The sequence below is a fragment of the Plasmodium vivax genome, chromosome 12 (assembly GCF_000002415.2).
Source record: "Plasmodium vivax chromosome 12, whole genome shotgun sequence".
In the NCBI taxonomy this organism is placed as follows: Eukaryota; Apicomplexa; class Aconoidasida; order Haemosporida; family Plasmodiidae; genus Plasmodium; species Plasmodium vivax.
Window position 1 is genome coordinate 1119093 of NC_009917.1, and position 24162 is coordinate 1143254.

At 54.3% G+C, this 24162-nt stretch overlaps 4 protein-coding genes across 4 annotated transcripts, besides 15 other annotated features; 1 reads left to right on the forward strand and 3 right to left on the reverse strand.

Moving 5' to 3' along the window:
• Nucleotides 1–33: 33 nt before the first annotated feature.
• Nucleotides 34–5256, reverse strand: PVX_116590 (hypothetical protein, conserved; the record flags this gene model as incomplete). The annotated part of the gene is made up of 1 exon (XM_001615562.1): nt 34–5256. One exon carries the CDS (start codon nt 5254–5256, stop codon nt 34–36), a length of 5223 nt encoding a protein of 1740 aa, XP_001615612.1.
• Nucleotides 419–444: a microsatellite.
• Nucleotides 821–846: a microsatellite.
• Nucleotides 1494–1522: a microsatellite.
• Nucleotides 1945–1986: a microsatellite.
• Nucleotides 3642–3721: a microsatellite.
• An 821-nt stretch (nt 5257–6077) lies between the features above and the next one.
• Nucleotides 6078–6103: a microsatellite.
• A 1331-nt stretch (nt 6104–7434) lies between these two features.
• Nucleotides 7435–7491: a microsatellite.
• A 668-nt stretch (nt 7492–8159) lies between these two features.
• PVX_116595 (hypothetical protein) lies at nt 8160–9630 on the forward strand. Its single transcript, XM_001615563.1, has 3 exons — nt 8160–8437; nt 8696–8734; nt 9103–9630. The coding sequence occupies exons 1-3, from the start codon at nt 8390–8392 to the stop codon at nt 9250–9252; spliced, it is 237 nt and encodes a 78-aa protein (XP_001615613.1). The 5' UTR covers nt 8160–8389; the 3' UTR covers nt 9253–9630.
• On the reverse strand, nt 9539–10785 carry PVX_116600 (Tetratricopeptide repeat protein 11, putative). The gene is made up of 2 exons (XM_001615564.1): nt 10384–10785; nt 9539–9905 (listed from the first exon to the last, which is right to left on the reverse strand). The coding sequence occupies exons 1-2, from the start codon at nt 10441–10443 to the stop codon at nt 9540–9542; spliced, it is 426 nt and encodes a 141-aa protein (XP_001615614.1). The 5' UTR covers nt 10444–10785; the 3' UTR covers nt 9539.
• A 578-nt stretch (nt 10786–11363) lies between these two features.
• Nucleotides 11364–23352, reverse strand: PVX_116605 (hypothetical protein, conserved; the record flags this gene model as incomplete). Its single annotated transcript, XM_001615565.1, has 6 exons — nt 11364–11430; nt 11583–11715; nt 11842–11987; nt 12116–12158; nt 12557–13562; nt 14560–23352. The coding sequence occupies 6 exons, from the start codon at nt 23350–23352 to the stop codon at nt 11364–11366; spliced, it is 10188 nt and encodes a 3395-aa protein (XP_001615615.1).
• Nucleotides 13169–13189: a microsatellite.
• Nucleotides 13675–13702: a microsatellite.
• Nucleotides 14738–14790: a microsatellite.
• Nucleotides 16436–16485: a microsatellite.
• Nucleotides 19419–19456: a microsatellite.
• Nucleotides 20601–20675: a microsatellite.
• Nucleotides 21061–21097: a microsatellite.
• Nucleotides 21101–21167: a microsatellite.
• Nucleotides 23353–24162: the final 810 nt, after the last annotated feature.

Consider the following 24162-nt stretch of genomic DNA (forward strand, 5'->3'; position numbering starts at 1 on the left):
TTAAAACTTTAAAACTTTCAAGCTCGAAGCGACCTAATTGTAAAAGGCGCTGCGACTCAGCCGGGCACCTCTGCCGAAAGAGGTCGCCCCCCGCATCGTCCGGTAGTCACGTCTTCCACTGGGTAGGTGACGCCCGCCCGCGGGGCCAGCTGTGCTGACTTCTGTGCTGACTTGGTAACCCCCCTCGAGGGTGCCCTTCTTCCACTTACCCTCCCAGCTTAAGGCACTCTTGTTGATCGGGTGGGAGTGAAAGTTAGCGTGCAGGACTCTCCTTCCACTGTCCTTCCCGTCTCCTCCAAGCATCCCTAGGTTCCTCTCAGCGGCACCCTTATCATTCTCGTTTGGCTTGTTAATCTCCCTCACATACGCAGCGAAAGGCGTTTTAATGATGCTCTTGCATCTGTTTTGTTTTTCCAAAGTGGTGTAGCGATGGCCTGCTGCTCCTTTCCCGTGACTTATGGGTTCGAACCTACAACTGGTAAGTCCCTCTCCCTTTTTCTTGTTTTGGAGTTTCTCGCTTGGGTGCCCCCCTTGGTATGGGAAGCGCTGCGCGGGTGCCGTCCGCGCGTCTTCGGGGAGGTTCCTCGGGCGCTCGGCTCCTGCGCTTTGGCCAGCAATGCGGTTAGCAGTGTGGCCAGCGGTGTGGCTAGCAGTAACGCTGTGCATTGGGTTCACAGCGACGCTGCGCATCTGGCTGACTACGTCGCTGCGCATCTGGCTAACCACGTCCTGGTACACGTGGTCCACCCCGTCGCGCCAGGCGTCACCCCCAGGCACGCCGCTAACAGCTCCGTTGACCGCTCGCTTGAGCGCCCCCCTCGAGGGCATCTCCTCCTCCTCGTTCTCCGAAGCAAATTCATCGTAATAAAAGCTGCAGGGGAAGTTCTTAATACACTCAGTTAGCGAAAGGTACCTCTTTATTTGCTCGATGTAAGTCGCGTTGATGTGTGTGTACGTGCAGATGATTTGATTTAACGCCCCGATCTTATTTCCGAAGTAATTTATTTTGTTTATAAGCTTTTGCTTCTTCCCGTCTTCCTCCTCTTTGCTGAAGATGGGATTGGGGTGACTGCCTTCCTCGTGGTGCACTTGGGCAGGGGGGGGATGCGTGTGGTCCTCTCCCTGCGAGCTCTCCTTCGTGTAACCCGTTCCGTGGTGGGCGCGGCGCCTGCCTCTCCTGCCGCAGCGCCCTCCCCGGCCCCGGCGGGCGCTGTCATCACTGCTGCGCGCGCTCCCGCTGCGGTCGCTCCCCGTTCCGCTCGCAACTACGTCTCCGTTTGCGGCTCCCCCTCCGCCTGCAACACCGCTTCCCCCGCCCGTAACTCCGCCTCCACCCCCCATTCCGCTTCCCCCCCCGGCGCAACTTATATAGTCAAGGTAAAAGACGCAGGTCTCCACCTCGAACGAGTAGTCCTGCCTCATATGCTCGTAATATAAAATCTTCTTCAAGTAGCTCCTGTAGCTACACAGAATCTTAATGACAGTGAGCTTGTCGTTGCTATTTAAATAGCAAAAATTCTCGTTCATTTTTTTTATAATGTGGATGTTATGCATTTCTTTTTTTTCCTCTTCGGTGAGGAACTCATTTTTGGTGAAGGCCTGGTCGTCCTGGGTGCCCACCACGGACTGCTCCTTACTGCTGACGTACTTGTTCTGGTAATCTTCGTTGGGCGTTTCTTGCGTCTCTTCTGGCTCATCGGTGGGGCAGTCTCCTCCGTTCGCTGCCTTCCGTTTCGACTTCGTTCGCGTGAGGGGCCCCCGCCGCGCAGGGCCTCCCCCGGGGGAGCCTTCCCCCCGCGCGTTGGGCGAAGCCTGGCCAGCCGCGCCCCGTCCAATCGCGCCACTCCCAATTACACCCCTTCCAACCATCGCGTCTACCTTGTGATCAGTACCCCTTTCGGCGGTGCCCCTCTCCTCGCTGCAAAACCCGCAGGATCTGTTCTTCGAGACGGGCGAGCGGGGCGACAGGTAGCACTCGGGGCTGCCTTTCTGCTTCTCCTCCTTTTTATGGGCGCCGCACTTTGCGTCGTCCCCGCGTCGATCATCCTCATCACCTCCGACGATACTCCTACCGTTCCTGATGCTCCTCCCCCCCCTATCGCACCTCGAACCCCTAACGCTTCTGCCACTCCTACCGCCATCCAAATACAGATTCACCCCCCTCTCTCTCTTGCCATCCAGGATCTGCTCCCCCTTGTCCTCCACCCCCCTCTCCTCCTCTGCAGCGCGCCTGTTACCCCACCGGCCCATGCCCCTACTGCTGTGCGCCTGGTATGGGCTCTGTCTCAAGCTCGCCTTCCTTAGGACGTATTCAGACACCACCTTCCCCCTTTGGTGCAATTTCTTCTGGCCACCCACGCCCTTGGAAGGGGCGGCCGTCTCGTCGCTCCCCCCGCTGCTACTCCCGCTCGCACTGCCGCTTTCGCTCACGCCGAACGCCCCGTTGGTCTTCCGCCTCTTCATGGCGCCGCAATGGGGGGGCGCTCCCTCGTCGTGGCTGTTCCTCTTGGGCGCCATCCCCTTTTCAGTTCTGTTCCCCCTCGCCTGGTAGATTTCCGTGTGGGTGGTGGTCGCGCCGTCGTCTGCCCCGTTTGTCGGCGGTTCATTTGTTGCTGGCTCGATTGTAGGCAGATCGTTTGTGGGAAGATCATCCGTTGGCTGCTCACCCGTTGGCTGCTCATTTGTTGGCTGCTCCCCCTCCAGCGGCACCCCGTTCGAGCTCTCCTCGCACGTGCTCTCCTCCGGGTCAATCACGATGAGTTCCTTCTCGTCCAGCGAGTGGTGGCTCCTGTCTGCGGCAAGATATTCGGGCGTCGCTCGCCCCCTCTTCTGCACCCCCAAAATGGATTCGTCCACCGTCCGCCTGCTCCTCCCCAACTGGTGCTCATTTTTCGTCTCCAGGAAGGTGTCCAGCGCCTTGTTCATTTGAGACTGGGACAGCGACTGGGAGAGCGATTGGGAGAGCGATTGGGACAGCGATTGGGATATAGAATGAATCTGCCCGCGTGTGTGATGCAACCCACGCGAGTGATGCAACCCGCGCGAGTGAATCTGCCCGCGTATGTGATGCAACCCGCGCGACCGCGAGTGTGGCCCCCCCCGCATGGCGCCCAGAAAGGGGACCTCCCCCCTGTTGCTATAGACGAGGCCACTCGCACCGCTGTGCACCCTAAAGATGGAGCAGCTCCTCCTGTTGCTCAAGTTACACCTCCTGGTCTTTCTAGAGGGGTCCTGCAAGTAACTCCTCCCCCCGTTCGGAAAACTCTGGCTAGCCATGCTTGTCACTTTGCTAGAGTAGCCATCCGTCACGTTGCCACAGTAGCCATCCATCACTTTGCTAGAGTAGCCATCCATCACGTTGCCACAGTAACTATCCGCCATTTTGATTTTCTCCCCCCTGTTGAGATGAACCGAGTTGGAGACGCTTCCTATCATTTCATTTTTTGTGCAACTCCTCGTGGAGTACCTCAGGAACGTCTTTGCGCCTCCTTTTGGGATGGCTCTAGAAGGAGGTCTTGGCGGTGCCCCCTTTTTACTACTGTCTTGGTCACTCGTGGTGCTGTCGTTTATGAGTATGTGGTCGTGCGCGACGTCCCCTGCGTCTGCCGTGTGGGCGCTTGGCGGGGGGTTCCTCGTGAAGGGCGGGTCCTCCAGGATGACGCTGCCGTCGTGCGGGTTGTTCGTTTGGGAGGTCCCGTCGGTCTGGCTACTGTTTCTGGTGTGGCTACTGCGGCTACGGTCGCTCGGGGGGCTGGCCTCGCTGGAGTCCCCCCCCTCGACGGTGTCGCTCGTGTCGACCGAGTCGACGGCATCGACTGCGTCGTTCGCCCCGTTCGTCGAGTTGGCCCCATTCATCGAGTTGGCCCCATTCATCGAGTTGGCCCCGTTCGTCGAGTTGACCTCGTTCGTCGAGTTGACCTCATTTGTCGGGTTCGTCCACTTCTTCTCGCTCCCCTCGCTCGCCCACTTCTCCTTGTTCGCCTCTCCCCCCTGTGTCTGCCCCGCGACCGCGCGCGCGGCCGACCGGAAGGTGTAGAAGGACTTGACGAAGGAGCATATGACGAGCTCGTCGGGGTAGGCCAAGTCGCGCCTCTTGATTATCTTCTTCTTCACCTCCTCAATGAGAGACACCTTGGACGGAATGATATTCTGCATGCTCACCAATTTGCTATTAAAAAAAATCTTCTGGAAACTCTCCTGGTCCTGTTTCACAAAACTCATATACAAATTGCAGATGCACTCATCATTTCGTTTGCAAAAGAAAAGTTGCGAGCTGTACTTGTGGATTTTGTTCTTATCTGCAATGATCCTCACAAGAAGGGAGATCAAATAGGCACACGAGCGGATGTGTTTTATGTGCTTAAAGAAATCCACAAACTGCGTGATCTTCATTCCGAAGACGAAGGAGTAATCATTTACGTCGTAATGGAGTTTGTTCAAATCGATTCTAAAGTAGTTGTCATTTTGCAGAAATTTATAAACCTCTTCATTTGTAATTGCGTAGCTGCATGTCTCCTTCACTCTATAGGAGTGATTTATGTTCAGTTTAATATTGTACCTGTCGATCATAAAAAAGATGAGCGTGTCGAACGTGTCCTTCAGCACCTCCTTCACGTTGGACACTCTGTTTCCTTTCACCTTCAGGCTGTGCAGGGTGTTGCCTTTCCGTAGGATTGGGGCGTTGTCTTCTTCGCCGTCTTCGTTTTCTCCTCCGTCTTCCGCTCCTTCCGCTCCTTCCGCTCCTTCCGCGCCCCCCCCTCGCCGCCTCACAAATCGACTCGATTCCCCCCCTTCGACTTCCCTACCTCCCCCCAAACGCATCGACCCCCCCGTTTCACCCCCGTTCAGCACGAACCACACCAGCACGCACCCTTGGTAGCTGTTCTTGCTTATCTTCGTGAACGTGAAGTTGCAATTCTTTATGTCGAAGTGGTTGTAGCGGAACACGTCCAGCAGCTCGTCGTACAGGGTCAGCACGTTCATGTCGAACAGGCTGTACGCGGGGGTTCTTTCGGGGGGCTGGCGCGCCTCCTTCTCCGCGCCGCTCTCTGCGCCCATCTCTGCATTTTTTTGCGCGTTTTTTTGCGTCTCCCTTTCCGCGCTCTTCGTTACCCCCTCTGCGGCCGGACGCCCCCTCCGCCCCTCTCTACACTTCACCGCCTTGTGGTACTTGCTCACCGACACGTCATAGCTGCTGCTCGTCCGCAGGCATTCCCGAATGGCTTCATACGACAGGGAGTCCCCCGGCTGATCCATGCTGCGTCTCGATGGCAGAGCAGGAAAGCGCACCCCGCACCCAGGTGGTGAGGCAGTTTAAGTGTGGAAGCAGTTTAAGTGGTGATCCGTCCAGGTGGAGAAGCAGTTTAAGTGGTGATCTGCCCAGGTGGTGAATCTGCCCGGGTGGCGAATCTGTCCAAGTGGCGAAATCATCCAAATGGAGAAGCTGCCTAAGTGGTGGAGCTGCCCAAGTGGTGGAGCTGCCCAAGTGGTGGAGCTGCCCAAGTGGTGAAGCTGCCCAAGTGGAGAAGTCATCCGAGTGACCATGTGCTCCCCTTTACGGCAAAACGTACCGCTCGCCCGAATTTTTTTTTTCCGTGCACAGATTTTGGCTTATTTTTTGCACATGCGCGTAAGCAGACAAGTGCGGGGTCGAGGGGCGATGCATTTTTCGAGGAAAAACGTGTGCAGCTCGGGAGCGCCGTGCAAAGGGGCGCTCGCGGAAAAAAGGCGTACACAAAGGGACGCGCAGGGGGATGCACAGAAGGATACAGAGCGATGCGCAGGGGAATACACAGCGAGACGTGCAGGGGAATACTCAGAGGAATGCACAGAGGAATACACAGCGAGACGCGCAGGGGAATACTCAGAGGAGTACCCCAAAACGCACACACAACGTACACATGCAGCGCGCAGACAACATATCGGGCCGCGAAAAAAGCTCACCGGGGGAAATCACAACAAATGCGGAGAAAAGTGGGAAAAATGCCTGAACAGGCAAGGCAAAAAAAAAAAAAAAAAAAAAACATAAAAAAAAAAAATACACACACATGAGCACACAAATGAACACACAATTGAACACACAAACATGCAAACATAAAACATACAAACATGAAAACACACAAACATGCAAATATGAAAACATGAAAACATAGAAACATAGAAATATAAACACAAACACACACATACAAACACATACGCACGTAAAAACCATCACAGCAGAGTCACATTTTTCTGGCAGCGCAGATCAGCCACACGTATGCAAACAAAGGGTTGAACAGTTGCAAACGACGTGCACGCGGGGAAGGCCTACTCCACCAACGGCAAATAGTGGTGTAGAAGTAGCTCAGTTCTTCATAAGAAGTGTGTGAAGTTTTTTTTTTCCGTATTTAGCCTCTTTCGCGTTGGGGCAGGTTTGACAGCTTTAAAGTTTCGCTCCTGTCGCTCACGTCGCTCATGTCACGCATGTAGTTCACATCGCTCAAATCACTCGTGCCGCTTACGTTGGTTTGCCGCTACGGCCAGATCTGCCACATCGCTGCGTTGTTTTGCTTGTTGCTTTATTTCGCTCTGTTTTTATTTTTACACGTGTTGCACACGCTGCTGCCGCGAAATGGCGCATGCTCCAATTTTGCAGTAACGCAAAAAAAATGGCAAATTGGTGTAAGGTGCAATTCTCATTAGCTTAATTCTTTTGTTCACCGCTTGGCCGTTTTGTCGCTCCGCCTTGTTGGCATGCCCCCTCTTTGGTATACCTCCTCTTCGGCATACCTCCTCTTGGCGCTTGCCGCTCCCCATTTTGCCCCCTTCTCTACAAGACGACACGGGTGTGCCTTTTAAGGCTGCACGTGTGCAAGGGGATCCGAGACGAGCCGCTCGTTTGGAGACGTTGCCTTCGTCGTTCTGAGGTTCGTTCTGGCGTTCGTTCTGACTTTCGCTCAATCGTTCGCTCGGTTGTTCGCCGGCCGTTCGCGCGCATGTCCCTCTGAGGAGTAAAAGCATACGTGCTGTAACTGCGCGTTTATATTTGCCCCTTTGCCAACGCACACTCCTACACATGCTCATTTTTTTTCTTCTCTTCAAATTATGCGTGCCTCCCACCCCCCATTTGGAAAAGCAATTTGGGCAAACATTTCGAACCCATGCACACGTGTTTTGTTACTCCGGGTCCGCACAGCTGCCATCGTGCATGTGTGCACGTGCTCGAGTAGTTCCCTCTTCTGGTTCGTTTGCTTTTCCTCGCGAAGGGTTGCTTCGTTTGGGTTGTTTCACCTAGTAAGTTGCATCACCAGTAAGCCGCTTCACCAGTAAGCCGCTTCACCAGTAAGCCGCTTCACCAGTAAGCCGCTTCACCAGTAAGCCGCTTCACCAGTAAGCCGCTTCACCAGTAAGCCGCTTCACCAGTAAGCCGCTTCACCAGTAAGTCGCGTCACCAGTAAGCCGCTTCAATTACTGTGCTCACTTCCTATGGCTGCATTCTTTCCCTCCAGCTCGAAGGCTCACCCCGCTGAAGGTGCGACGCGGAAAAGTAGGCGGCCAATTTGTATTCCCCGTAAGTGTGCATACACACACAGTGTGACCCCTAGGGGGGAGGGGTAAAAAATATGGTCCTGTGTTCACCGTGTTGATCTGACTTTCAATTTTCCCACCTGCGTGGCTACACCCATTAGTGCAACCAGGTATGGATGTTCCCCCATTTTTTTTTTTTTTTTTTGTCAAGCCGATCAGCGTTGTGCACAAAAAGCAGGTGCGCAAAAAAAACGCCCAAAAGAAGGTGCACAAAAAAAAGGCACACAACAACGTGCCAGGGAGACGAACAAAGCAGCAAAACGGAACACAACGCAACGGCAAATATGCAACAAAGGGGGGGAGCCTCTGTTCCGCTTTACCACCTCTGCGACAACGCGTCGCATTTCCTATATAACTGTTTGGCTACCCCAAACTGGAGCTAGCTTTTTTGCAATTTCACCTTACCTGTTCAGGCAAAAAAAAAAAAAAAAAAAAAAAAAATAAGCTAAGCTAAGCTAGTCGAAGCGAAGCGAAGTGAACTTTCCCGAACTGAAGTACTCCCATGCCAAGGGAGCCCAAAGGGATGGGGACAAAATTACAGAGCTACGCAAACAAAGCAACGTTAGGGGGAACTATTCCAACGAAATGTTGATGCGCCGTTCCAATGAAAAGAAAAAAAAACCTTCACGTGGAGGAAATCCCCATTTCACACATTTTTGAAAAATAAAAAACATATTTTAATTCGTCATCCATGGGAAAAAGGGAAAGGCGTTTTTCACCCCTTTTTTGGAATTTCTTTTTTGTTAATTTGTTCCTCCTTTGTACGTAAGTCAAAGTAGGGAACCCTCCGCCAACCCGTTACCACTTCAGAAGCGTTAACAAAATGAAGTGGGCACAGTTCGCGTTGCGTCCGTGCCTGCACCTCGTTCAGGTAGGAAGAAGGAGGGAAGGCATCATAGTTGGATTAAAAGAGAACTCCCCAACTGTATGCCAGCATAAGACGCATTGGAAGCGGTCCGAATAGTGACCCTCGGATGAGCAACACGTTCGTGTTCGCCGTCCCCAATATCCCCTCCTATGCTGAGCAGCATCATCAACCGTTGCACATATGCGAAAGTTTGCAACGCGCCAGCATTGTGTGTGCCACTAATCCCTATGAGTGTGTTTTTTTTTTTTTTTTCTTTTTCAGAAGGGGAGTACGGAGAGGAGGCACTTCCTATACACCCAGGTAAGGCTGCTCAAGGAGAGGGTTTACACATTTTGCACACAACTGATCTGTTACTGCCCTGTGAAGGCGTTTCCTATTTCCACACCCCCCATGTGTCTAAACGGAAGTACCTTTTTCTTTTCGCCCCACCGTTAAGAGGAACTACACATCGATAAGCACATCGCGAATTGATTGTCTCTACCGTTGTGGAGTTGAGAAACCAGTTAGGGGGCCTCTCGTGCGTGGCAGGCATTCCCACAGGTTGCCTCTCCGAGTTGTTGGCTGGTCGGAAAGATGAGTCTTCACGTCCGCTACCACACAGCTGTGCGTTTGAAACGGCTCCTTTTTATTTATATATATTTTTTTTTTTTTTTTTTTCCCCCTTATAGCAAAAACGCATATGCAACCAGCAAACCCCGCTACACATTTACAACGCAACGAAGTACTCGAAGCGGTCGATGAACCACCGGCTATTTTACATCAATTGGCTTTTCCTCTTTTTATTCTTGGACTTGTGTAATGGTCACTTGGACATATGAAGGGTGTAGGTGGGTAGCTCCCGTTGGGGGGGTCAGGAGCGGCCCGCTCGCCTTTGCAGAGTAGCGGTTACTCCGCTTGGCGGTTACGCCGCTAAACAGTCTGTGCGCAAAGTGGAGAAGCAGCGGGGGTCCCTGTTTATGGGCACCCCAAAAACCTCCCCGCTCGATTCCCTTTTAGCATCTTAGCGCGAGACAGACGTGAAAGGTGTATACAGCATGTGGAGGGGAAAAAAACAACTTTCAAAATGAAAACCCCATTTTGCAAAGTCTTTTTTTTTTTTTTTTTATTAAAAAAACTTAAACGACTTGAAGGACAAGTAAAGGCCGCAGGCGGTGAGGGCCACGAGCAGGGCGCCGATCAACCCGTCCGACGAGATTAAGTCGAAGAGAAGGCTTTTCAGGGCCAGCGCATTGCTATTTCTGGCATCGATTTTGAGCAACGCGTTCAGGTAGTTCTTGGCCTTCTTATAGTCCCGCAGTTTGATGTGCGCGATGGCTAGCTGGTACAGGCAGTCGATTCGGTTGTAGTTTATGAGCAGCAGCTCGTGCAGCAGGGAGGAGGCCAGCTGGATGTTCTTCAGGTCCGACGAGCAGATTAGCATGCAGGCGTAGTCGAACTGGGTCTTGGGCATTACGTGGTCAACGGATAGTTCCTGCGGGGGGGGGGGGGGTGATGCGGCAATGTAGGGTTAGTTCCCGTGGGGTGATGCGGCAATGTAGGGTTCGTTCGAGCGGCTCCTCGCTTGCTGGTGTCCACCCACCGCTTTCCTCCACCGCATTCCTCCACCGCTTTCCTCCACCGCATTCCTCCACCGCTTTCCTCCACCGCTTTCCTCCACCGCTTTCCTCCACCGCTTTCCTCCACCGCTTTCCTCCACCGCTTTCCTCCACCGCTTTCCTCCACCGCTTTCCTCCACCGCATTCCTCCACCGCTTTCCTCCACCGCTTTCCTCCACCGCTTTCCTCCACCGCTTTCCTCCACCGCTTTCCTCCACCGCATTCCTCCACCGCTTTCCTCCACCGCTTTCCTCCACCGCTTTCCTCCACCGCTTTCCTCCACCGCTTTCCTCCACCGCATTCCTCCACCGCTTTCCTCCACCGCTTTGCTGCTCCCCCGCCAACCAGACGTACATTTTCATAGTCACTCTTCACCCTCTCCAGCTCAATTTTGAGGAACTCCGGGCTGTCCATTCTGCCTCCTCCTATTGGGAAAACTTCGTAACCTTGGGTGTGCCGAGTTTGCAGTTGGCCAAAATGGATGAGGGAAGGGTCCCTGCGCGGCAACTTTGGTTCGTCGTTCGTTAGGTAGGTAGTTCGCTTGCTCGTTTGTTTGTGTTTTTTTTTCCCTCTCCCTTTTGCACACCCAGCTGTGTTGCCCCTCTGCTGCGACGTGTGCAATTCGCGTGAGGGGGGGCTAACCGATGCGCCTGTTCGATGTCAAGGGGACGATGCGAAGTGGTGCCTGTGTGGCGCTAAAGCGGGCGCTGTGCTGAGCATACGTTGGGGGCGAATTGACACACTGTGACTAGCGCCGGAAGGTTGGTTACCCCTTTCATGGGGAAGCAAAAAAAAAAAAAAAAAATGATCGGCAAATTGGAAGCCCCTCCAAAAAAAACGTGGCCACAAATTGACATACCAAGTTAAGGCAACAAAGAAAAGGAGCTTCCCATCTGAAGGACGGGGCTGCCTGGTTGTTGCCTGCGGAAATCAGGGCCCGCGTTCTCCTCCACGTTTCTCGCGCGTTTCCCTGCCATATCGCTTCCCCGCCAGGGTCATCCCTTCCTTTGAAGCGTAAACCTAACCCTAAATCATAAACCCTAATCATAAACCCTAATCATAAACCCTAATCATAAACCCTAATTTTTAACGTTGAAGAATTGCCTCTTGGGGCACCTCGCACGCAAGGGGAAAAAAAAAAAAAAAAAATACACAAATAAAGCGACAGGCGAAGGAACCGGCGAAGGAACCGGCGAAGGAACCGGCGAAGGAACCGGCGAAGGAACCGGCGAAGGAACCGGCGAAGGAACCGGCGAAGGAACCGGCGAAGGAGCGCTGCATAGGTGAACCCCAATGCTCACGCAGGTTTCCAAATGGCGAGGGCCGGGAAAGGGTTAGGGACACCCGAGTCTAAAACAGACCGATCGCAGGTACCAGGTGGTTTGGTCGTTGCAGAGGATGCTGCGTGAGGGGGAAAAAAAAAAGGATGGAGGGACACAGCATTGGAGGAAAAAAAAAGAAATGTTTTGCGTTTTGTACCCCTTCTTTTTTTGTATGGTGTGTGGGGTACTTCCCCCGGATGGCAGCTAACTTAAAGCGCGTAAACGACTCACCTATCCTCCACACTGCAGGCATTTTCATACACGATGGAGAGGCTGCGCCTCCGACGCTCAAACACGCACTTGACAATGTTCAAGAATTGGTGGTAGTCCCTTGCGGAGAGTTCGGCCGTCACGAAGAGGAGGCCTGCGGAGGGGGGGAGGAAGCGACTAGGTTAGCAGCTGTGTTGGGGAGGCGCCATAAGGAAGGCACCAATGCAATTGCACCGGGAAAAGAATGCTCCACAGAGAGACACCCCCCGCGCGAGCTTACCGCCCTCCTGCAAGAGGTCCGAGAGGAAAACCAAATGCTTGTGCACCCCCTTGAAGGAGGCCGTGTACCTCTTCCCGTAGAGGCTCGTGTAGGAGCTGCTCCTAAAAACGATGTTGCTTTTTGCGTTGAAAATGATTAGCCCGAATCTGTTGGTGAAGGGGGGGAGGAAGTGACGATTAGGGGGGGAGACTTCTCACGCTCGCGGTGGTGGGGGGCAGCCACCCATGGGAGGGCGCTTGGCAGGTGTGCCAGGTGTGCGCGGGAAGGTCCCCACCTGAGGTTGTTCATGTGCATGTTGTTGAGCTCGTCCAGGACGTCTGCCAGGGGGGGAAGCGCGGTAGCAGCGTTAGCATTGTTAGCAGCGGGATAGCCGTTTTCGCAGCGGGATAGCCGTTTTCGCAGCGGGATAGCAGTTTTTGCAGCGGGATAGCCGTTTTCGCAGCGGGATAGCCGTTTTCGCAGCGGGATAGCAGTTTTTGCAGCGGGATAGCCGTTTTCGCAGCGGGATAGCCGTTTTCGCAGCGGGATAGCCGCTTTCGCAGCGGGATAGCCGTTTTCGCAGCGGGATAGCCGTTTTCGCAGCGGGATAGCCGTTTTCGCAGCGGGATAGCCGCTTTCGCCGCTTTCGCCGCTTTCGCAGCGCTAGCGGCTACTCCAGCATGGGAGCAAACGGCTCGGTGAAACCGCCCGCCGAGGGGCCGGACGAACGACGCACCTTCCCGGTAGAGGCACATGACCTGCTCGCAGCCGTTCCGCTTGACGTTCCGGTCGACGTAACTGGCATTCTTGGCACTCTCGCACAGGAGGATGGAGACGCCCGATGCGCCTGACGCGCCTGATGCACTGGGTGCCACCTCCGAAACGGCAGCACAGTTAATGAGGTACTCCCCAACGTTCCCATTAACACATAACACGTTTGCACCGTCACAGACGGAGCGCAAGAAGAGTCGGTCTCGTTTGTTCTCTACGTGAAAAGGAATGTACGTCGTATTGGACACCTGATTGTAGAAGGTTAAGCCATTTTCGCAGTGCCTAACATCGGAGTGGTCTCCCTTAATCGTTTCTAATGTGTATTCTTTCCCCTGCTGGGCTCTCTTTTCCTTTTTGCTAGCAATCCTTTTGCATAAAATGTTTTGGGGAGAGAATATGGCGTCTAGTTCCTTCTCGATGATACTCCTAAATCTTTGGATGGCCAGATTGTCATATCGAATGTAGAGGTCTTTCCCCAGTGAATACACCACTAGACCTGGCAACCCGTCACTGGTCGAGCTAACCATTTTGCAATACATGTTGATCCCGTTTCGAACCCGTAAAGAATACATCCACTTGCATAGATGCACATCTCTATATAGGTAGTGGAACCTCCTCTTTACACTTTCATATAACTTGGTGAGGAAGAAATGATCGTTTATGCTTTTTCGAACGTCACGGTCGATGATCCGGATCGCTAAGTTGCTCCTCCTGTTTATAATTCCTATGCCCAGCTCCTCTCCGCTGTGGAAATACACGTTCACCAGCTCGCCGGCTTCATACTCACTCAGCTTCCCAATGCTGGTGATTTCAAAATCGTATACATAGCTGTGTTTGTGCTTGGCCAGCTGGTGGTACCTCTGCAGGGGGAGGAAGTGCGTTGGGCGGTGTTCACTAGCGGTGCCGCCATTTGGGGAAGGTTCCCTAGTGGTAGACCCCCCTGAGGAGGGCCCGCTGCCGCCCTCCACGGGCTTCAGCACAACGCTGACCCTTCCTTCAAAACTGCTGCAAAAGGTGACCGGCCTTCTCCGCACCGTTTGCAGCTCCTGCTCGGTGAGGAAGCTGGACAGCGGGGCCGCCTTTCCACCGGTGGGGGGGCAAGTAGAGAGCGGTCTGCTTGCCCCCCACAAGCGCGGTGCCCCCCAACGAGGTTCATAACAAACGACGCTACGCAAATTGTAACTCTCGAGGGTGGTGGGACTCCCCTTAATGCGCCGTCCCCGCAAGGACAGTCCCACTTCTCGCGGGGCTCGGAACTTCATCTGTTCGCTCCCCGCAGGTGGGGGGGTAGAAGCGACGCCCGGTGAGCATCACCACCTCGGTGGGTAAACTTATGCACTGCTGAATCTGTCGTGATGGGCGAAATGGCGAAGACTACAATAGGCTGTTTCGCTAAAGTTGCCATGTTGGTTCGGCCTGCCACGCCAGCTGGTTCGCCTCTCCAGGGGAGTGGCAGCCTTCACAAAAAAAAAAAAAAAAAAAAAAAAAAAAAAAAAAACTTTTGCGGGGTTGGAGGTGAATGGAGGCCGACTTGGGGGAAAAAAAAAAAAAAAAAAAAAACACCAAATGAACCGCTTAACGAGAAGTGACGCGGGACAGACGCCCACCTCTTCTTTGCGCTCGGCTGTGGATCTCCCCCCCGCTGAGGGGATGTGTGCACTGCGTAGTAGCACCGCCTCCGTCACACCGCCTCCGTCACACCGCCTCCGTCACACCGCCTCCGTCACACCGCCTCCGTCACACCGCCTCCGTCACACCGCCTCCGTCACACCGCCTCCGTCACACCGCCTCCGTCACACCGCCTCCGTCACACCGCCTCCGTCACACCGCCTCCGTCACACCGCCTCCGTCACACCGCCTCCGTCACACCGCCTCCGTCACACCGCCTCCGTCACACCGCCTCCATCACACCGCGTAGGTCACGCTGCCCTCCCCGCGCAGCGGCCTCGCCTGCGGGGCGCTGCTCACCAGCAAGAGCAGCTTCCTGTTGTACCGCCGCAAGTGCCTCAAATTCTGCTGAGCCTCCCGCAACTTCACCTTGGCCTTGCAGTGCTCATAAAAAACAAGCGAGGGGTTTGTAGAGTAGGCCTTCTTCACAAACGTGCCAATTGAAATCTTTTCTTTCATTGCTTTGTTAACGTCCCTCTTCCCAGTCATGATGCACCACAGGGAGTGCAGCTCGCTGTCGCGAATGTGTATGCCCAGCTGCTTAAACAAAAGAATGAAGTGGTTCACCCCTATCTGTTCGTTTTCATCTGCACACTGAAATGAGTCATATACCATGGAGCGCAGGTAGGTGTCCATCGTGGATGTGTGCTCCCCTTTGGAGGGCTTCACTTGGTTGGTGCCTCCCTCTTGGGCTGCTTCTCCCACACAGGGGAGTAGTTCTCCCACGGAGGTCTCTTCTCCCCTCTTGCCGATCTTAAGAAAAAACCTCTTTTCCATCGCGTGCCACATGTGGAAGAGAGCACTCACGCACTCGTTGTCTACACGTATGAGGGGGTACTCCGAGCCTCCCTCGTCACCCCAGTGGTTGCCTTGCTTTCTTGGAGACGCCTCTGCAAAGTGGGGACCCTCCCTCTGTATGCCCATTTCACCACTCCCGGTGAAGGACGCGCTTTTGGTGTGAACCCCTCTGTGGAGAGTGGGCACATTGCTGCTGCTGGGGGGCACACTGGAGGAGAGGCAAGCACTTCCTAAGGAGATGCCCACATGGGGAGCGCCCCCCAAACAGAGTGACTGCCGCAAAGCTGCCGCGCGAGCACTCCTAAAGAACTCACCGAAGAAGCCGTCGCCTCCACGGATGGCACCCCTTCGCCGGAGAAGCGCCCCCAAATGCGCGTACACCGTATCTACGTTTACTTTCCTTTTGCTACACATGACGGGGTTGCCTCTCAGCTTGGATTTCAGTGCCCCCTCCTCAAAGAAAGACGCGAATGAGTCGCCGCTGATGATTAGCTCATTCCACTTCATGCGCTCCGACATTCTTCTAAAGATGTCCGCGGCGAAGTCGCTCATCTGGGCGGAAAAGTCGTCCCTCCCGCCGGTGCCGCTTCTGCCGATGCCACTTATGCTGCTACCTCTGCTACCGCTTCTTCTGTAGGGAGCGCCCCCTGAGAGGGACCGCTCCAGAATGACCTCATCCGCGCAGAGCGCAATCAGGCACGGAACGACGTGCGCGCTGTAGTTGTGCTGAACGATCCGCTCGGCAAGGTGGTCCAAGTGAGCCTCGGCGAGGTCTTCCCCCACGTCGGCATCAATGCAGAGCGCCTCCCCGCTGTCCCCGTTGCTCCGATTTGTCCTTAACTTGGATCCCACTTTGGCATCCCCTCTGCGGGATGGCTCCATTCCCCAAAGGGGACTAACAAACCGATGGGCAGTACCCTTCGAGTGACTCCCTCCCTCCACTAGGGACTTACAAAACCGTTTCGATAAATCACCATCTGGGGGGGGGAGATCTCCATTCGGTTCACCCGCCCCGCAAAATGTCGAGTGCAGGCCATGAAATTTTAAAAAAGCCTTCAGAACAAGTCTAACGACATTTCTGAGGGTGCAAACTGCGTCTATCACTTCGTGTGAGTGCTTCCTCCAGCTGCCCTTCCTCAGCAGGAGGGCCAACCTCTGTAGGTGTCTTCTCAACACGCGGAACAGCTCGTAGGGGGGGTTACTTGCGGCTTCACTGAGGACTTCTTCGGCGGGAGGACCCTCTTCTCCCTCACCATGCAGCTCCTCCTCCTCCCTGCACAGACTCTCCATTTCGGATAGGCGGCTAACCAAGTTGTGCACCCCCCGAAGGCAGTTCTCCTCCTCCCCCTTCCTCGCCCACGTGCTCATCTCGAGGGCCCCCTTGCACACGTGGCACAGGGTCAGAAACAAATCGCTCGAAAAGAAAATTTCAAAAAAGGTGACCAAATTTTCTGAACAGGTCAGGTGATTTGAAGAAGTCAACTCATTTGAAGAAGTCAGCTGATTTGAAGAAGTCAGCTGATTTGAAGAAGTCAGCTGATTTGAACGATTCAGCTGATTTGCGTCTTCCCATTTTTCATCGCCAAAAGTGCACCTCTCGGGTGGGGGTCCTTCCATTTTGAATTCAATTCCCTGCGAGTGATTCCTTCCCGTTTGGAGCTTTTCCCGGGGTAGTTCCTCCGGTGAGGCGGCGGTGTGCGCATCGTCTGGGCGGGGATTAGGGAGGTCACTCGGTCGGTCGTTCCGCTGCCCAGGTGGTTGCCCATCTGGATGCCCATCTGCTTGGTCCACCCTGGGCGCCCCCCGAGCCACCTCCCCCATCAGCGAAACATTCGTGTTGATGAAAAGGACGTCAATAGAAATGGAGTTTAGCCAATCGAGGCAGTCGGAGTAGTCCGCGCTCTCCTCCCAGCAGCCGCCCTTCTTCTTCAAGCTGCACATCTTCATGTTCACTGCATCTACGTGTTTAGTAATTTCGGACGTCCTCCGTAGGATCTCATTACAAATGGATTTCCATTCATCCTCCGAGTGGACCACCAGCTGTGTTGCCACCCCTTTTGATGACTCTTCATATGTGCAGGTTATAGCAGCGGTGTCTTTTTCGGCACGCTTTGGAGAGTCACCCTGTTTGTTGATCGTTTGTTCAGCTGGGTCTCCTTCTTCCTCTCCTTCTTGCGCTTCTTCCCCTCCACTCCTGGGCTGGCTCCCCAAAGCGGGTGGCACTCCCCCAGAGCCATTATTGCCCCCTTCCAGCTGCACAACCAACTGCGTACACTGCCAGGCTAAAGTTTTACACCTTCCCCTCAGCTCGTCGATCCCCAGCGCGTCAATCTCGTCGCATACCAGCTGGTGGTCCTCAACGGACAGCTTCTCCTCTGCCTCAATGCAGTCTCCACTTTGGGTGAATCCCCGCCTTCGTCGTTTCAGCAGTTGAATGAGGGCGTTGCTTTGCTCGCCTGATTTTTCGCCTACTTTTCCGCTCACCTTTCCGCTTACCTGGTCAACTGCAACATCTCCTTCGCGTGGGGGTGCCTCCTCTCTGCGACCCCCCCCTGCACTCCGCAGCTGTTCTGCTAGCTGTCTATACACCTGCACCTCTTCCTCCAGCATGGCTACTCTCCTCCCACTAGCACTTTCATTTTGCACGTGCGTTTCAATTTGGTTTTTCAGCTGCTCCACTTCCGCTTTCGTTTCGTTTAGCACTCTCCCCATCGTGGTTAGCTCTCCCCTGCAGACCACCATTTCTTCACCCCTCTCTCTTAACTCGTTGGTTAACTCTTTCACCGATTTGCTTTCTCTATTGAGCTGCTCCTTCAGGTGGTTGATCCTAAGCACGCTGTTCATTTTCTCCGTCGTTAGGGCTTCCTTGTCGCTTTCGAGTCGCTCGCACTTCTTCCGGAGCTCTTCCTCCCGCGTTTGCAGCTCTGTGAGGTAGTTCTCCCTCTCGGTACGCAGTTGGGCTAGCTCTGCGAGGTAGTTTTCCCTCTCCTCCGCCGCGTCTTTGTGAAGTTGGGCCAGTTCCTCCTGGAGCTGCCCCCTTTCCCTTCGTTGCTCTTCCTCGTCCCTTTTGAGTGCGTCCACTTGGCTGCTCAGTTTGGCATTCTCTCCACCGAGGACCTCATTCAATTGAGCCAGTTTGGTATTATCCCCACTTAGGACCTCCTTTTCGCTGGCCAGCTTTTCATTCTCCTCACTAAGGACCTCATTCTCTCTGGCCAGCTTTGCATTCTCTCCACTTAGGGTCTCATTCAATTGAGCCAACTTTGCACTCTCCTCACTAAGGATCTCATTCAATCGAGACAGTTTTTCATTCTCTCCACCGAGGACCTCATTCTCTCTGACCAGCTTTGCATTCTCTCCATGGAGAACCTCATTCTCTCTGACCAGCCTGTCATTCCCCCCACTTAGGGTCTCATTCAGTTGAGCCAGTTTTGCATTCCCCCCACTTGGGACCCCCTCTTCACTGGCTAACGTCTGTTCCTCCATTTGGCGAGGCTTCAAACCGGCGCCGCCTTCGCTCCACACGTCTGCGTATGTGTTCCCCCCCCGAGTCGTCTCTAACGTTACTACCGTCACTTCTTCACCCTGCTTCGAGTGCGGGTGCTCCCTCAAATGGGTGGAATCATCGGCCCCTTCACAAATTTCCCTATTCCCGCTCTCTACCGCGGCCCTGACGTCTTCCTCCCCTGGTTGGCAGTTTTTTTTTTTTTTTTTTTCACTTTGCGCTTCCTCGTCGCGTCGCAATTGAGCATCCCCCTCGGCGTAATGCGGGTCTGCCTGCTCCCCCGCCGTACACACGCAGGGGTTCACCACAGTAATCTCTTTGCAGCTCTCCCCCCCGCTCTCCTCGCCGCACTTCCCCACATGAGCCATCCCCTCAAACGTCGATTCGTCTCCCTTGTCTCTTCTCTCAGAAGAACCAATTTTAGCATAACCGAAGGTCCCCTCGGAGTAGTAATTCTCATTACAGCTGGAGGTGGAGCTAATGGCACCCCTTAACTCCACAGGGAATTCCAAACGGTCCTCCAGATTACCCGCATGAATGATGAGGGCTTCACTTCTTATATGCACACTCATGTCCAGACCAAATGGGAGACATCCCTTTGTGGAGGCATCCTTCCTGTTAGCTTCTTCCTTCCCACACACATTTCCTGTGGACCCCCCCAGGTGTGTCTTTCCAACCGGTTCGCTCCCCATCTGGTGGCTTCCCTTTACGTTAAATGAGCATTTGTCATATGCGATGGGGTTCTCTCCATTTGAGTTGCACATCAGCGTCCTCCTGGTCCTCTCTTTCCATGTGCTTGTGCCATTCACGGAAGCGCTTCTCCTGCTTCGGTAAATCTTTTCACTCGCGATGGCCTCCTCGTGGTAGCTGTTTAGCCTCCTTCTGCGCGCTCCGTCGAGGGGGGGCTCTCCGTTTGGTTCGTTCTTACGGCTTTGGTCCACTGGGTGGGGTTCATCACGGTTGCCACCCCCACCATTGCCACCGTCACCATGGCCGCTATCCCCACCATGGCCGCTATCCCCACCATGGCCGCCTTCCCCAACATCGTGACCGGCGTCGTTCCTCCCCATCAGCCTTTTCAACCCCTCCAGCAGTTTGCTCTTAAAAATTTTTTTTTTCTTCTTCTCGCCTGTCTCATTTGGGAGAGCTGCCCCCGAGAGGACACATCCTTTGGGGCGCTTCCCCAACGCGGAGGGCCTCTCCCCCGTGCGGGGAGAACCGTCCTCCTGCTGCTCCCCCTTGGTTGCAATTCCCTCCCCCTCTCTCGCCACCTGTTCTGGTAAATTGATGCCTTTAAATGGTGGCAGTCCGCTCGACTGGTTCTTCTTCCTACTCATTTGGTTGTTGCGTATAGGGGTGGTCTCATCGGACCCAATCGGGCAGTCTCCCCTCGGATCACTCGCGCAGTCTCGCTTCGATTCCTTCACCATATGCGCGCTGCGACTTCTAAAAATGGAAAACATCCCCACTTGTCTGCTTCTGCCGTGGGGTTCTGAGATGAAGGAGCCGCTTTTCTTCTTCTTCATCTTCGCCTGAACATGTTCAGGTGAGCGATGACGTGCCTGCGCTTTGGCGGTGACGCAGTTATTCCCAAGTGGGTCGCCACGAGTATCAGGAGTAGTTCCATCGTGAGGCACTCCCCCATCGCTGTGCCCCTCCGTGGTGTTACTCCTAAACGTTGAGAAAGAGTACAGCAGCTCAACGGCCAACCTGTCTTCGCCTGGATCTCCATCTGCTGTGTGGTGGGGGACCTCCCCACTGGGCTCCGTACCGTCCCTACCCCTCACGTGAGCACCACCGAAGGAGGAACATGGGTCTCCCCTCATCAGAATTCCCTCCTCTTTAGAATCACCAAAAGAATTGCACACATAATTCTCATTAGCACATGTGTAACTGCTTCCTCTTCGAGCGTCCCACTGGGGCAACTCTCCATCGCCAACGAAATGGTCGCAGTGATGAGGAGCAGCAGGATGATGAGCGGGATGACTGTCAAACGAGTGGGACAAAATTGGGTCACTCGATACGCTCCTTTCATTGCCGCTCTCCCCAAGTTGGTACACCCCTTTGGCGCTATCCTCGTCGGTTCCTCCTCCCACATGGGGGGCGAACGTGCCAGGGAAAAAACTCATTGGCATCTCCTCCCCAATGAGGTTACTCTCGTCCGATCCGTTGAGACCACCCGTGTTGCGACCACTCATGCTGCTTCTACATTCGTTTGAGCTCTGGGTGTCTCCCCTCCTGATTGACGCAAATGGGATGGCCTTCTCCCCCTGCTGTGGGAATGATCCTCCCAAAGATTCTTCAAAGGAGGCTCTCCTCAAATCTGCGTCTTCCTCCTCGTGAGCCTCTTCCACTGGGCACTCTGCCTGAATGTTATAACCCACGTAGGGACTCTTCCCATCAGACTCTACCCCCCTGTGCAATTCTACCCTCGAGAAAGGCCCTGGTGTGTCCTCCAGACTATCTATGTGCATTATGGACGCGTCGCTGTGGTGGCTGTAAAGGGGGTCCCCAAAAGGGGGTCTCTCCGGTGAGCAGTCGTTTGGGAGTTCCCCTCGCACGGAGTAGGGGCGGCCCAAGCAGGGAGTGGCCTCGTCTATGGGGTCATCACCAAGGAGGTCATCACCAACACCACCGCCAACCTCATCACCAACACCACCGCCAACCTCATCACCAACACCACCGCCAACCTCATCACCAACCCCGCCTGCACGCTGACCCTCCGAGGACGCACCGCGGAAGTAGTTATCCGAGTGGGACAGCGGCCCGCCCTCCCCAAAGTGCCCCCTCGAGTCCGTCACTAGACTCTCCCATTTCGCTCCAACCCCGTTGCATGAAATCGAAAGGGCATCTCCTCTCCCACCGGAGAGGTAGAATCCACCACCACCTGTTGAGGATAACACTTCATCCGTATGACTGCCCGTTTTTTTTTTTTTTTTTTTTTTTTTCTTCTTTTCTTCCTGGGAATAGTAGCAGCCATCATTAGGGACGTTCTCATTTGGATCTATCCCCCGTTCGACGCTCCCCTCTGCATACACGCCAGACCCATCCTCCCCCGAAGAGTTGCAGCGCCCTCCGTTGGCCCCCCCACCTCCTCCATCCATTGCCAGTTCACCAGTTAACGAAGAACGACAGGCATGCTGCTCCTCTCCAGTAGAAGCATCATCACTACTGCAAACCATGGCCACATCATTTGGCACCTCTGGCAAATGTTTAATGGAAAAAGAATCTGCAAAATTGGAGTGCACATCGTCTAACTCATCGGCGTAGGAGTGACTCCTCAAATGGTTGCTGCTGGCTGTACATGCGTGGTGTGTCTCCCGCTTCGAGTTTGCGTCCAGCTCGTCCGTTCGTCTCTGCATCCGTTCGCTCTGCATCTCGTGAGCGGGGGGCACTCCCTCCCCGTTTAGGTCTCCCCAAGGGGGTTCACGCAAATGGCCGCGCAGATTTACACTCATATTTCTACGCCGATCTGCATCTTCCGTAATTGCCGCCCCTCGTCCGCCCCCTTCACCGTCGCTGCAGTACCCCCCATGTGTAAAGCGAGCCGCACCTGAGTTGCCTCCCCCGTTGGTAAGCCCCCCCTCCAGCCTACTCCTCCCATTCGAGCCGCTCTTCTCTACGTACTGTTTGTATGTGATGTAGTCATTGGAGAGGTCCCCATTCGAATCTCTTCCCCTTAACTGATGGGACCCTCCTTCCAAGTCTCCCTCGTTGGAGCTGCCTCCCGTGCGATATTCATTCAGTGGGTCCTCTCCTCCCACGGGTAGCAGTGACATGTCTGCTCCACCTAAGTCAGCCTGGTAGATGCATCGTCTCTCCTTCTCACCTTCGCAGATCTGTTCGATTGGGTACTCACAGAAGGAGTGAACGACACCTCCATTGGGGGTCCCCTCCCCTCTGCTGCCATCACTTTCAACGCGGTTATACATATAGGGGAAGAAGCTATACAGCTCGTCCCAATTGGGAACATCGCCTGGATCGACTGGGTCACCTGGGTCACTTCCGCTGTGGAGTCTACTCCCACCTGGGCAGGCACCCCCCGGAAGGCCTCCTCCATTCATGTCTTCCAAGTGCTCACTTAACGGATCGCACCCCCCGCGCAGACGTTCATTTTTTTTCTTTCTCAATTTCGTCATCGGTTTGATTTTCCCCCGAGAGGGCTTCCCTCCTCCTTCTAGAAGCAACACACCAGCAGAGGGACCCTCCACCTTCGGGGATTCGCAATGGTAATGCACGCGGCACTTCTGCTGCTCCATCAGTCCATTTGGTCTCTCACTACAGTTGCTTCTTCCCCGGGGGGTACTCGTCTTCCTCTTTTGTTGGCAGCCCTTTTTCAGGCTGCACGTCTTCGTTAGTCTGTACTTATGTGCGTAGGTCGCCAGGGAGGCGATCTTGGGTGCGCTCCTTAATGGTGGCGCTTCTCCGAGCTGGTTCGCTTCCGTTTGCCCCCCTTTCGGTGCCCCTTTTCGTGCAAGCTGTGGCCCCCGTTTTTTCTTTACACTTGCACGTAGACTCGGACCCCTCCCCGTGTGTGAGTCACCCGTACAGCCAGCTTTCGTAATGGACGGGGCTCCCCTAACGTCACGTTTGTTTTTTTTCTCCTTCGGTAAGCGGTTACTTCGGGGGGGAATGCCACCAGTGTTGCCAGCACCACCTATGCTGCATGCACTGCACGCGCTACACCCGCTGCTAGCCCTGCCCCCACTCGAGACGACGCTCCATTCACGCCTCTTCATCTGCGGCGACTTCGCATGGGCAGTCACCCCCACCGGGTGGAACCCCCTCATCGGGTGCAACGGAATGCGCTTGGTGCGGGCGCCGTTTGTTCTCAACTGGGGGGGGAGCGAATCTCGCCGTTCGGTCCCTAGCAAGAGGGGAGGAAAAAAAAACCAACAAAAGAAAGAAAAAGAAGAAACGCAAGAACGGCAAGAAGGGCTGAAAGGCAGGAAAAAACGAAAAACAGGAAAAAAAAAAAAGAAAACCCAAAACAAAAGAACCAAAAACAGGTAAACCGCACTTTCCTGTATGTACCCCCTTTCAGGGGTGCACACGTTCGCAGAGGTGTAACCCCTGTGCGGGAGAACTACGTGCCGAAGGGTGGACGGACGCCTTTTCCCCCCAACTCAAGTGCTCGCAACTTGCGCGGAAGGCGAACGGTCATGTGCCTCCCTCATATGGCTGATCAACAGTTAGGAGGAGACTCCCAAGGAAAGCACAATCAGTTGGTACCACACATGCGCAAAAAAAAGGAAAAAAAAAAAACCCCAAAAAAAAAAAAAAAAACTTTCCATTCGGGTGTGCAGGATTACACTTCTCATATGATGAGGCCATAAAGGGAGGGTTATCCGTTGAGGAGAAGTTCCCTGGGACTGTCCCGAACAGATATGTCGACTCAGTTACACCTCTTTCCGCTTTAACCTGGCAACACTGACCATGTGTGTCTCCACCCCTGTGCACGGTGTGAAAATGTTCCAACGGGTATTACACTTAACACTGTGGCTTCATCTTGGCACAACGATGAGCAGACGACAGCGTTCGCGGGGGGCATATGCCTAGGGGAAGGAACCTCTACCGAGACGATGTTCGGTACGTAGCCC